This window comes from Oreochromis aureus, linkage group 6 (genome assembly GCF_013358895.1).
Source record: "Oreochromis aureus strain Israel breed Guangdong linkage group 6, ZZ_aureus, whole genome shotgun sequence".
In the NCBI taxonomy this organism is placed as follows: Eukaryota; Metazoa; Chordata; class Actinopteri; order Cichliformes; family Cichlidae; genus Oreochromis; species Oreochromis aureus.
In genome coordinates this window covers 12,735,695-12,749,966 of record NC_052947.1, presented here as the reverse complement: position 1 = coordinate 12,749,966, position 14,272 = coordinate 12,735,695, and the positions used below count along the sequence as shown (strand labels likewise).

Genomic DNA, 14,272 nt, shown 5'->3' with positions numbered 1-14,272 from the left:
CTTTGAAAAATGACAGAAGTCAAGAACAGATAAACATTTATTATATTTATGAAACAGCTAGCACAATGAAAATGCCTTTCACCTTTTCCAGTAGCATATCATACAGTTTCTAATAAGAGCTGTATGGCACCTCCTCCTCCTACTAACTGCAACTTATAAACTTAGTCTACTCTGTCTTAGAGGATAGAGAGAAAGTATCAGTCCTGTAGCGCTAGTATCGATCAGATACCATTACCAACGTTAGTATCAATACTACTGATATTTGGGTCGATATGTTATTAAATAACATAATACTGTAATGAGAAATTTCAAAAGTAGATGTATGCAGACTTAAAATATTATTACAGTTTGTATTTTTGAAACAAAGCACTAAACTAAAAAAAGAAAATAAATGGGTGTTTTAACTCTTTATTGCTTGTAAGTTAAATTCAGCAAGAACAACACGGGTGTTAGAGATGGTGTCCCCACACATCCCAGCTCTTCTCTTGCGATGGAGGGTGGGTACTATCATAGTCTCGTTTATCTTTAGAAAATCAGGTTAGTTTCTGCATGAACACTTAGGACGTAATCAAATTTTCATGGCAATGGTCTTGAGGGAGTAGTTCCAGCCCTTCCATGTACGCCAAATCACGTGGACATTTTCATACGCGATGGCACCATTAGGCGCATACATGCCGTTTGGGTTAGTGGTGTGACACTGTTTGTACCAGAACCCACCCAAATATTGCTGAGCGCAGTTTTTATCCAACAGATCCTGATCTTTGTCGTAGGTGGTGAACTTCATGGAGTTGTGTTCAGATAAACTGTCCCCTGGAAGAAGAAAACAGGGGAAAGATGTGAGCGCAGTCAAGACTAAGAAGGTTCTATGGTCTTTTTTTACTTTTCTCACATGGGTTTGCATTTGTTATTTGGGTTTTTGTGTTTGACAGGAGTAGTTAATTTACTTGGAGGTAATATGTAGAGGAAATTAGTTTAGAACTTTGCCTCGGCCTTTATTTTCAGCAGTTAATTCCTAATTATTATCTTAACAATTGTCTCTTTAGCTGTTTTTCCTTTCAAAGGAAGAGAATGACTGTAATTTCACCATTTTGTATTTTTTTTCTGTTTTGATTCATTACAGATCCTCTGTTTGTTTGCTTATGAGTCTCTTTACAGACCAAATACTGCACTTTGCAAACCATTAAGAAAAAAAAAACATTATTCAAATTAATAAGCTACACTGGCATATCTCTTTAATAGGATTTTTCCACTTAAACAAAATTTTAAAAATCAATATGTTCTTTCATTATTATAATTTTATTTTGGGTCAGGTTTAAAAATGATCCACAGTCTCTTGTGCCCGACACACTCCTCACCTGCTGCACCGCCAGTGAAGCTGCCCAGGTGAAGCTGATACCCAACAGACTCAGACTTAATTGAGAAGGAGGAGTACTGTGCGGAGCTCCGTTCTCCGTTCCAGTCCTCCATGTCGACCCGCAGCTCGTTCTCCTTCCTCATAGTCAGCAGGAAGATGTTTTCCAGACCTGGAAAGACACACATACAGCTCTGTTTCACTTTGCATCATGCACCAGCATCCTATTTCCGACACTGTTTCTTTCCCAGGCTCCATCATTTCATCTCGCCACACGAAATTTAGATTAAAAGCAGCACAAGCACCTTGTCTTTAATGGCTTTCTCCTTCCTGCACTCACCCAGCCAATATTCTCCAGCCACATTCCCAAACCCAGTCTTATAGTGCTTCCAGGGCCTGAAGAAGCTTTCAGTCCCATCGATCCTCCTCTGAAATACCTGAGAGGGAGAATACAAGACCTTTAATGTTTACTAACATTAAATACTATATATTTATCTAACAAGATCTTGGATCACCTCATACATCTTCCCAGTCAGGTTTTTTTGTTTGTTTGTTTTTTTGTTTTTAAATCATGTAATTTGAGGATTATCAGTTGGTCACATCTGCATTATCCACTGATGCCAAAAATATATATCATAATTTAAGATTTACTTTTTAATTTTTGCCCAGGTGCCACCACTCCAGAGGGTTTCATGAATTTCAGCTTGGTATTTTTGTGCTGACAAACAGACAAATGTCACCTATCACATAGCCTACCTCATTATGACACGACCCTTCTTACACTATGTAACACATATGAAGCTAATGTAAGCTGGAATTTAACAAGCTATGACTTCAGGTCAGGGAAACACATGGCTGACTTTGTCCAGAAGGTAAAACACATTTGAAAAAGGAAATAGCAATCAGTGGGCTGCAAAGGGGAGCTAGTATGCACCAAAATCTGTATGGCATTGGGAAACATGAAGCACTTCAGTTTTCTGTGTATCATGTTTTATTCTGCAGCACGGTGACCCCCCCAAAAACTTTGACATTTATTTGAAAATATGATGATAGGATTTGATACTGACAGTCCATCTCCCTCCATCAGTGTCCATGTCGCAGTAGACATGCAGGGGAGTAGTGGGACCTCCTGGGTAGATTTTGTAGACCCCACTGGAGCTCGTGTTGTCATTGCGATATATGTCATCACAGTCAATGGGAAGGTAAAACTGGGAGCTGGAGTGGACTGAGGCCACAAGAACGAGCAGAGCTACGAGGAACGTCTCCTAGGGAAGAGGAAAGAGATTATAGCACCTCCAGTATCTACACTGGTTTCCTGTACCCTAGAAAAATGTTTGTCTTATTTATGATGGAAAATCATTGTGTTATTTATATCAGTTTAGATATCTGTGCATAATACAGCATATAAATTAGGTACTTAAACAGTAACGCAACTTTTTCTGCATTAATCATGCAGATATTTTGTTCTTTTGGTCGCCTCTTAAAAATACTTCAATATAACAAAATTTATTTATAGAACATAATCTTTGTTTTCAGTTCACAATGTCTCTGATACAGAAGTGCACGTAACAAAGTACAATTACTTTGTAACAAAGTATAATTACTTTGTTACTGTACTTAAGTAGAATTTTCAGGTATCTGTACTTTATTATTACATTTTCAAAGCAGGCTCCTTACCTGTAGTTCAAATGTATTATTTATAACCTTTACTCTCAGGAGTTAAAGTGGGCTGGAACGAGTGTAGTTCTAAGTTGTGATCGCAGTATTTCAGTGTAAAGCTAACGCTGCTAAAGAGGAGCGAGCAGCTTTTTAAGTGGCAGGTAATTTCAAACGTTTGTATCAGCTCAACAAAGATCAGCAAACTGTTAGTGTGTGCTGTTTGCTGCACAGTGTGTTGTTAGCTAAAGTCCAGCTGCTGTATTTTTTCATTTTTCTGTTTGGATATGGAAGCAACGTCACCATCAATGTAGACAATATAAAAAAAGTCACTTAAAAAATTCTCTTTCATTGCATGTGGCCTACATAACAGATGAAAGATGAGTGTATTCGTCAAAATTAGTATTTAGATCGTAAAAACATTTGTATTCTCATGTATTTATATTATTTCATTATTATATTAATATACAGTAATATCTCCAGAGCTACCGTTCAGCTTATTTGCATAAAAATAAGAATAGAATTGACCTTCAAATGTTACTTTTTGCTGTCTCACTTTGAATATATATTTCAGAATCTGTACTTTTTCACTTGTACCTGAGAAAAGAAGTTCCTTCAGAACTTCAGCTTTTACTGGCATATTTTTTTTTAACACAGGTACCTGTACTTCTACTTGAGTAAGTGTGTAATTTTGCCACCTCTGCTCTGATACCACTAGTATCCAGCAGTGATGACATTTGGGGTTTCCCTGCAGGATGAGTCTGATGTTTGCCATAAAGTTTTGCAATTATTTGTCTAACTTCTCTGGAGAACAGGGTGTTACACGGGCTCAGTGATTCCCCCACATTTGTTCTGTGCATGCGTCACAGAGAGTGAGTTCACAGGTCAGGCATCTGTAAACTGATGACACGTTGTCAGCGGAACTGGGAGTGCCTGCTAATGGTTAACTAAAAATATCAGGTAACAGGATAAAGTCAACAGTGGAAAGAGATTACTGGTAGCACATGTAGGTTATCTGTTAGGATGAGGTAGTCTGGCATTTTTGTTGATGTCTGCAGCCTTCAACCCCCCACCCACCACGACCCAAAAACCCCCTCTTTAATTCTCTGTTAAACTGAAACTGAGCTCATTTAGCAGATTATACCAAACCTGAGAGAAAAGAATATATTTGTATTTTTTCTGGAGTCTGTTTAAACTGAACGTGTCTAATAAACAGTACAGCTCTATTATTTATATACTTGTACAATTACTTGAACAATTTTCACACAAGTCAATTAAAGATACATCAATAACCTGTCAAACGCAGAATATACCATGTCATATCATCATATCATCATATCATTTCAAATTTAAAGTTTTTTGTGTGCGTTAATGTGTAGCTTGCATTATTCTTACCTGCATCATCATAATGTGGAGGAGGGTCTCCTGTTCAGGTCAGTCTGTGGTAAAAGATCTCAGAGGGACAGTTTTAAATAGTCCAAGCAGGGTCTGCCTGTGGAGTCATGTGACATGAGCGTTTGTAGACACCCACAGTCTGATAAAATATACTGGTCAATTATTGTTACACACATATCTAACTCTGATTTCTTTTTCTTTTTTAATGAGACAAACCAAAACTTTCTGGGTAGTACTTTTGTTTCAGCACAGCACAATTGTAACAAAGTGGTAATAGTACAGTAACAAGTTAGAATCAAGAAGGAAATAAAGTGGAAATTTCTAAATTATTAATTAATTATTAGTAATAACATGGTAGGAACAGTGGTTACAGTTGACTCCACTGAAATGTATCTAATTGGATAATATGGGGCCAGAAACTGGGCGTGATAATGTGAAAATAAAGATTTGGTAACGAGGCAAAACCAGTTAGTAATAGTAGCAACAATGCTGATGTTTTAGCATACTTGGATAGTATTACTATACTATAGTGCTTAAATTAATCCTACTTTCTGCTCCCAGCATTCCGCTTTGCTTTAAAGAAAAAATTTAAATATTATGTTTAATACTCTGGATTATTAAACAGATATTTGACATTATCAAGTCGATATTCTGAAATGTGTCCCTTATACTATGAAGACGTTACTAAGACCATGTGAAAATGAAGATAAAGACCCAAGGATTTTTACTGAATTTTGACTCTTTGCCCTGAAGATGCCCAGAGAGCTTTCTCTTTTACTGACTGAAGGAAAAACTCTTTTTATAGTGTAATTTGAAAAAATCAAATCAAACAGGCATCCAACCAGCCTCGTGTCAAGTCTTTTAGCAATCAACGCTACAAAGGAAGAAGGTTATTTATAAGTGAAAAATGGTTGTAAAACCTCGTGATGACAAACCTTCACTGTGCAGGCAAACAAAGGCAGAGGAATACGTTACAATCCTAGTTTTTCTACAGGCCATACTGCTGACTATAGAAGCTTGCTTCTGTCACTGGAAAAAAAAAATGCTGCCCTTGAAAAATTAGATTTTGCCATTTTCAGTTGCTTTTTCAGAGCTGAGAGCTTGTAAGTAAAAGTTTTGGGAAACCTAACTCAAACTTTTAAGACACTAACATGAGCTTTCTTAATTGACTTCTGAATGCAAAGCAAATTTTCACCTCTGTGAAATTAAAAGTTAAGTTTTTATCAAGTGTTAATGTGAAAGTAAGATTAGTGAGAAACAAAAAACAAGGTCACATTAGCTTTGTAGGAAACAGTTCCATCACTTTGAGATAACATTTATTATTTACTATTATTTAACTAAAATATGTGATTTCTGCTTTGTTAATAGCTTGAATTTTACTTTTCACTTAAGAAAAAGTGCCCTGAACCTGCAGTTTCTGTCATGGCCAGCAGGGGAGGGATGATTTAAAAGGAGCCATCCCTTTACTCCATTTATTACACAAACATTCATCTAATGACTTAATGCTCTCAAACAAAGTCTTCTTTACTACAGCACAATGTTCATTTTGTTAATCATTGTCCTATTTAGAGTAAAATGTACAATAAAGTAGGTGATTGTCAGTCAGATTCACCCCCTGCTCCTCTACGCCTCCTCCTTCTCCTCCTTGCTTTTAAAGTTTGAAACGGTCTGGCTCCTGCCTACCTGGCACATCTTCTGCACATATCTCTCTGATCCTCTGACCGGTCATTTCTTGTTGTCAAGACTGAAACACCTGCGGGACGAGCGTTTCCTGTTGTGGTTACAAATAATGGAATAAATTGCCTCTCTATATTAAGCTGGCAAACACTTGAAATTTTTAAATCCCCTTTGAAAACAAACATGTTCTCCACGGGATTTAAAGATTAGTACCAGAGTTAGCTTCTAGTCAGTTTTTTGACATTTAATAATCTTTTTTTTCAGACTTTTTAAGTTTTATTTATTCTAAATTGCTCTAAAAATAAACTTGAATTGGACTGGATGTGCTGGGTCTTCTGTTGGACTCTTCTTTTGTCGACTGTGATCTGTGCACAGCTTGATTTGAGTCCATCATTCTCATGTTGATGTTTAGCGATGTTACTGGATTTTGTGTATTTCATAAACAGTAGAGTGTGTCACATGGGACTCAGCAGAGCATTGCTCAATAGTTTTATGTTTTAATTGACTAAAGGAAAAGGATCACAGACACAGGGACCTAATTTATTTTCCTTTGCAGAATTTCATGAGTAATTAAATCAATATCAAACTGTTGAAACTTTTTCCTTCAGTTGTAAATCTGCTCCCTCGGCTTCTTTTCTCCTCGCTGGCAAGACGTTTCACTTCTGCCAAGCTCATCAGCAGGCTTCCAGGAGGATTGGGATCTACCTGAAGGACCTGGCAGCCGTTGATTTCCTCTGCGTCTGTTTCCTTATGTATGATACCAGTTTTGCCAACAGCTCTGTCGCTATCCCCCTATTCAACTGTAGCTTTGGCGCCTCGGCCTTCCTCGTCATCACGTGTGCTAGCATGGTGTTCCTGGTCTGCATCCTTGTTTACAGGTAAGTAAATGGTTTGTACTGGTCTGGGATTTTCCCTTCATATAAATACAAAATAAAAATAAATTAATAAATAAAATCCACATGATGAAAATGATAAAATAAACACACTTTATCAAATTCCTAATTACTATTAGGGTTTCTCAAGATTGTCAAGATTTTTGGAATTCACATTCTGCAGACAGTGCAGGGCACGCACATCATCTGCACAGTAAACTTGTTTTTTCTTTCCTGCTCCGATGAGGCAAACCTGGCAACCTTTGATCCCCAACGTCATGATCTGAAGTCAGCTCACCCAGTTCTGCAAATCTTAATATATTGCCATCTTCCAGCATATCCCAGTCTCCCTGATCTGCTCCCTGAAACAGTGACTGGTCACACAGAAACACCTGGTGCTTTATATACAGAATATCTACAGAACATCTGTCTCATCCACCATCTGCAAGGTTTTCAGGATCCAGTTCAACCTGAGAATAATTTGTACAAATATATCTTCCAATCATACAATTCAAAATATATAAATCATCCATTCATTTTTTTTCTGCTCGTCTAATTCAAGTTTGCAGTGGGGCTGGAGACTATTCCAGCTGTCATAGGGAGAAAGGCTAGTTACACCACGGTTTTAACAGCTCTTCAGTCTAATGCAAGGCTAACACAGAGAGAAAGACAATCATTCACACTCATATTCACACCAGTTAGCTAAAAATGCATGTCTGAGGACTCTGGGAAGAAGCCAGAGGACCCACTGAGAACCTAGGATTCAGTCACAATGAAGACAGTACTGCAGCTGGAGCAAAACGTGATAATTTGGTAAAGAAATGTCATTTTTTAATGTATTATCAAACTTATCAATGCCATACCATATATAAACATTTATACATTATTCTTTTATTTACAATATTGTGGTTTCGAATACAGTATATTTCATGTAATGTACAGTAGTAAATGTGAATATTAGTATTCCTCACATAGTCTTGTCATAGTGACAAAAATATAAATGTAGCAACCATCCATCCATAAAGACATCCATACATCCAATGGATGGAATAATGGATCTAATAACTGATTATATGTAAAAAATGTTGGGCATGTAATGTAACAGTGTGTCATGTTGTCACGTTTACTGACTGATTTTACAGTCCTGTTTCCCTGGCAACATTCCTAATTTTCTGACCAAAATCGACTGCAGTGGAACTGAAGCAGTTACATCACTCGTAGGATGTACAGCAGCAGGTGTGGTGAATAAAGGGATCGATATTGTCTTATACTGTACAAATGTCAGGCCTTTCTGGATGTGGCTCCTTTTTATTTGATTGCTTGCACAGTTCAAACACTGGAGTTGTGATCCAGCTTTGTGTGTTTTGTGATGCTTGGGTTACTAGACAGTTAGCTGCCCTCTCTTTTTTCCTTCTGATCTGCCTACCAGAGGAAGTCGGGTCAGCGGTGGCTTGACATTAACGACACAGTTATTGATGGCTAATCTCAAACACAGAGACGCAATCAAACCCAGGGCCTTGTGAATGATGTTCCAAGAAAAGGTCAATGAAAAAGTGGATTCTTTCTGCTGTTCTCATATGTCTCTCTGTCTTTCTTTCATTTTATCTCAGTCTTGCTGCAGGGCTTCTGGTGGTGTATTGGCTCAGAGAAAAGGGGTGGGGATGAGGGGTGGGTAGAGGGCTGCTGTTTTCCTGCCAGGTTTTGTTCGTTTCGACAAATAATCCATGTTAATAAATGGCCCTTGAGGATGTCAAATGCAGCTGGAGGAAAAGGGGAGATAGAAAGGAAGGAAGAAAAGGAGTGTTTGTATCCCTATTTGTAGCTAGGGATATTGGTTGAAAGTGCACCTAAAAGAGCCTTTAAGTTTGAGCTCCACAAGATTTTGAGGGATTCCCATTACCTGGTTGCTCTTTGAGTAACTGTTGTAGTTTATACAGAGGGATGTTTCAGATGGAGCACATACAGTATTTCTTGTTGCTGTTTAGTAGGCAACTTAAGTAAGCTACTGTGAGCAAACTAGTTCTTTATTTCCATTCTTAGTTGATAATGCAACACGTTTCCAGGTTTAACCCAGTGAGATCCGAGTCATCACCACTGATGACCCCAACCTGTACTTTGAGAATACATACAGTGCTTAAAATAAATTTATCACACCATCACCTAAAGTAAGGTTTAAACCAGCATTGGTAATTCAGTTTAACTTATGTTTATATAATGGTTAATCATCTAGTTTGTTCAAGCTATTAAATCTAAATGCTAAAACTGTTGTTGTCCAAAAGCAGAAAAAATAGTAAAGTAAATTATTATTATTTTGACTGAGATGACAAATTATAGTTATTTACTTACTGAAGAGGAAAAATCATTTCAGTGATTTGATGTTATGCTTGATTAGTTTCTGACTTCTCAGTGAAGTCCAGTGTGGCGGCTCAGATTTGGGCATAAAAATGTGAATTCGGTGAATATTCCATAACTTTTAGTTTTAAACAAGTTTTTGACAGATTTCTAAAATATTTGTGTTTTCCTGTTTTTCAGTTTTTCAGAGTCTTGACAGTTACAGGAAAATGACCATAATTCTCAGTTAAACACTTCAGAAAGTTATATCCATTGACAGTATTAGCCAACGCTCAGACATTTTGTGATGTATCTGTCCCAAATTACAGATCCTAAATCATTGTGATGGCATGAAAGACCATTGAAAATATCAGGCTTTCATCTTTGATAGTTGTTGAGATATTCATGCTCAAACGTTGCCACAGATTTCAAAGTGTAAAAAATTGGTTGCAAGTGGGTCAAAGGATGATTTTTCAGAAATATATATTTTGAAAACTATTTGATATATGAAGCTAAAATTTCACAGGACTCTTTGTATATGTTGAGACCTTATACCATATTGCAAATTGAAGATATTTGAGCTGAAAATGTCCTAAAACTTGGCTGAATAAGATGGAATTACCCACATATCAAAAACCCCTTAAAAAACTTATCTCAAAATAGTCCAGCTTGTCCAAAAAAACCCCAACAAAACAAACAAAATCACACAGGTTAGGGTTGCTATCACTCATGATGACTTAGCTCTGTGATAAAAAGGTAAAAGGTAGTGCAAACACGGTAAGCAACCTGCTTTTTGTCACTGTTAACGTTTTAAATGTTCTATATGTTAGTTATGTTTTATGTCCTATAATGATTTATGTTGATTTTGCAGACAGTATAATAAAAAAATCCTTATGTTGATCCCTTTTTCTATAACCAGGCCTCTTTTTTTTAGCATCAGAAAACACACTTGAGGCAGCTGCAGTAGTAAAGTGCAGTCGCGGTTGATCGACAGCACACTTCCAGGTACCTCCAGGAAGTACCTGGACCCTGGATGTAGTCTCACCTCCTAAGCAATGCTGAAAATCAGGTCTAGGAATTAATTCTCAGAGCAGATGATCTGATGATGGCTGCACTTTACATTTTAACTTTAGTGGCCAAAACCCATTACCTTATAAAACTGTCATGGTGGACTGTCGAGCAAGCAGCTGCTTAATTATGCATTCAGTAGATGTGGAGCGGCATTACAATTCATCTGGAGTTTCGAGCCTGCAGATCAATACAAATTCTCTTTTTACTTCTGTTTTTAAACTCTGTCAACTTTTAATGGTAATATCTGAATATAGACCAACTTAATACTCCAATAGGTTTGTTTACCAGCTAATCTCTGACTGTGTTAGCTGGGCAGGTAACATACATGGAGCTTACAACTGAAGATTCAAATCAGTGAAACTGGAGGCAGCAATGTGACTGAAACATACCATTCACACAGATAACTCCACTCTAAGTAAACATATGCAGCACTAAGTGTTGTGTTAACAAATGTGACAAAAATGAGCAAAATTCAAAATGAAGACACATTTCCTGTATGCTTTTTGAGTTATTTTGACACACAATGTTGTTTCAGATATATTTTTGTGCAAGTTTTTGTGCCCATAAACTAAATAGTTTTTTCAACAGTTAATTTCAGAAGTTATTTTAGTGTCATTTAACTGCAGTGACCTTGGTGCTTTTCCAAGTGTACACCACTGTATTGTATTATATAGTACTTCACACTCGAGTCCTCTTTTGCTTGAGTCCACCCGTAACTCATCTGTGTGAAATCACGTTATATCAAGTTCCTTGACCTCGTTTAACAAGTGATCTTTAAAAAGCTGTAAAATGACAAAGTGAGCTGCAGAGGCTGTCCCTCAGGTCTGCAATGGCAAAAGCAGTGGCTGATGCCAGTGTAAATGCTCGGGCTCAAAACTACTGTATTTGTTATGGGTGCATAATGTGGTCTCTAATGTTTGTGTGGCAGAGAGTGTGTGGGGATGTGTGGATGTGGGGACGTCCACACACTCTGGCTGAATAACTACATCCAGTCAGTGTTCGTGTGCAGAGCGGTCACTTGAACGCTAACTAAGCTGCACCCCTGTGGGAAATGTAAGCACACAGGATTTGCCACGGAAGCTGTGATTCTGTCTTCGCTCAAGAAAATAATAAGTTAAATGATGTGCAAAAAGCCAAGGAAACATCAAGTGTGGAAGTGCATGAAAACAGTTTAAGCACAGTAAAACACTGGCGATATCTGACAGTGTTTTACTGTTTTTAGTGGGACAAATTGTGTATCTCAACGTGTATTTGTGTCTTATAATGCCACACATGTCGTCCTACATTTAAAGCATGTTGAACTCTTGTAGCTCCTTCTGTGCTGAGGGGAAAGGAGGTGATATGTTCGACTGTTCGATCACAGCATTACGAACAGGCACCGCTCAATGTTGACGAAACATTACCACGCACGTTATCACGTGTATGATAATGACATAATAAGATACCCTGAGTGCAGGGTTTCTCTGAACCACTGGATGGCACTGCTCCTCCTCCCACAGTTTCATTTCACCCACCACTCCCTCCCTCCATGTAGTCTGTTTCTCTCTCTCTCCCTCCCTCTCTTGCCCTTTCCTTGCGTCTCCTTATCTTGTGTAGGAGGAAGATTAGAATCGCCAGAGAGCACAACGAGGATTACCAGATCAATATCGGGGACAATCTTTCTCTCCCATCTCTTTTACATGGTCTATCCCTCCGTTTCCTTCTCCTCTCAGGCTCTGTCACTCACTTGCTCTCTGTGGTTAATTCCTATTTTCACCCTCTGCCCTTCAAGTCACTCATTGCTTCTGGGTGAGAGAGAGAGGCAGAGAGAGATAGAAGGAGAGAGGGATAGTAGGGGGTGGGGGTGGGGGTGGGGATGAGGATGAGGATGAGGGGAGCACCAATAATAAAGGAGACAGATACAGCTGAGTGAGATGGGGACAGAGATGAGAGATTTAGTTTCCTTTCACTCCACGGATGCTATTGATCCACTCTAACCTGCTTGCACACACACTCATAATGGGCAGCACTCTTAATTCATTACACAATGCCAAACAGACTGAGCTGAGGCTCGGTGAGGCAGCATATAACCCATTTTATACACAGATAGGTGAGTGGCGCTGATGAAAAACACCTAAAGGTATTTTTCTGTCCTCTCAGACCGACTTGGGGCCTGAAGCAGAGGAGAGGAAAACGGAGAGGAGAGACGGAAAAGTCGGAAATAAACGCACAGGTGCACAGATCCATACAGGTTTAAAATAACAAGTGGAACGGAGGAACCTTGTTTGTCCACTTCCAGGGTACACGGAGAGGTGGTAAATGAAATCCCACGAAAAGGAGATTAGTCAATAGACTCAGGTAAACACTTATAGATATAGTGCAGTGCGTGTATGTGTGTATGTCGTGGGGAGGGCGGCGGGGTTGGGGGACTCATCTTTTATGTATGAGTGTTTGTTTAGCTGCACTTGCAGCTGTGCCTGGGTTGCTTCCCATTCTCGGTCAGACACGACTTTCTCTTGCCATAATTAAACACAGTGCTCCATTTAAAACTGTCTGACTGTCAACACGCAATGTTTACATTATAAAATGTCCCAACAATACATTCACAAACAGAGGAACATGACATTTGGTGAAATGACAGTAAAAAAAACAACAAACAGGAAATTATCTCATTACTTTTGCTGGGGCTCAGAGTTAATCGCATGAATGGACTTGCACACTTGTCTGTTTGCTTGCGTGTTTGCACATGGGTTTGCATGTGTGAACACTGTGTGTGTGTGTGTGTGTGTGTGTGTGTGTGTGTGTGTGTGTGTGTGTGTGTGTGTGTGTGTGTGTGTGTGTGTGACCAGCTTGCATCTCAGTTGGACACAGGAAATGGCTGTTTGTTTGGGAACAGTTGATGGTGAACCACTCTGTCCCAGGCAGAACTATATACCAGGAGGTGGCCAGCGCACACACACACACACACACACACACACACACACACACACACACACACACACACACACACACACACACACACACACACACACACACACACACACACACACACACACACACACACACACACACACACACACACACACGCACACGCACACACTTCCTTTCCCATTTGCATAATGAACCAAAGAAAGGTCTAAACTAATGGCCATATCAGCAAGTCCAAATAGTCAAAAAGACTGATGTGAGTCACACTCGCAGATCCACAGACACAAATGAAATGTGGCTTTGCAGATGTGCATGTGTCTGTGCGTGTGTGAGAAACTCATTGATATGTGTGAGCAAAGGCGTGTTATTGGTTCCTACGGGCTCGTTTGGGGCTAATTAGAGAGAGTAATGAGATAAGAGGAGTGGGAGAGGGAGGCGATGCTCTGATGGATGTGGGGAAGGGGACGGCATCTCAATGAAGAGAGACTCTGTGGGAGGGAGAGAGATCAAATTAGAGGATGAAAGGGGAACAAGAGGCAAGGTAGCGAGGATGGAATAATGCAGGGAATCAATAATGTGGGCTGAGTGGGAACCTCGCCTGTAGTGGTTCAGTGAAGGGGAGGTCCCGGACAAAGGACACAGTATATTCCAGGAGCTCAGGGTTAGTCCAGTATCAGGTAATAAGTCAGAAAAGCACACATTTCCTGCACCTAGTGATATATACACTGAAGTACCTCTCCGAAGACCGAGACCTGTGAAAAAATAAAAAATAAAATAAAACAAAACAAGCACTATAGCGTTATAGAACAGCTTTTAGCGGCAATAATTTGAAGTAATTGCTTTCTGTTATTTCTTTATCAGTTTCTGTGGAGGACTTTGGCCCATCTTCTTTACATAAAGAAAATAAAAAAGACTGGGGTCATTTGTTTATGCACAGCTCTCTTCACATCACAGGGTTTCAGGTTGACGTCTGGACTTTGCCTGTGTCATTGCAACACCTTGATTCTTTTCT

At 39.0% G+C, this 14,272-nt stretch overlaps 1 protein-coding gene across 1 annotated transcript; it reads right to left on the bottom strand.

Moving 5' to 3' along the window:
- Positions 1-392: 392 nt before the first annotated feature.
- LOC116323530 (microfibril-associated glycoprotein 4-like) lies at positions 393-6,174 on the bottom strand. The gene is made up of 6 exons (XM_031743881.2): positions 6,086-6,174; positions 4,403-4,499; positions 2,419-2,616; positions 1,692-1,788; positions 1,356-1,523; positions 393-810 (listed from the first exon to the last, which is right to left on the bottom strand). Exons 2-6 carry the CDS (start codon positions 4,412-4,414, stop codon positions 569-571), a joined length of 717 nt encoding a protein of 238 aa, XP_031599741.2. The 5' UTR covers positions 4,415-4,499; positions 6,086-6,174; the 3' UTR covers positions 393-568.
- Positions 6,175-14,272: the final 8,098 nt, after the last annotated feature.

Bases quoted from the DNA above. Each gene is read 5' to 3' on its own strand.
- LOC116323530 (XM_031743881.2), bottom strand. The intron at 1,524-1,691 runs GTGAGTGCAGGA...GTGTCTTTCCAG, and splicing joins GGCTGGAGAATATTGGCTGG to GTCTGGAAAACATCTTCCTG. The intron at 811-1,355 runs GTGAGGAGTGTG...TTCTTCTTCCAG, and splicing joins CTTCACTGGCGGTGCAGCAG to GGGACAGTTTATCTGAACAC.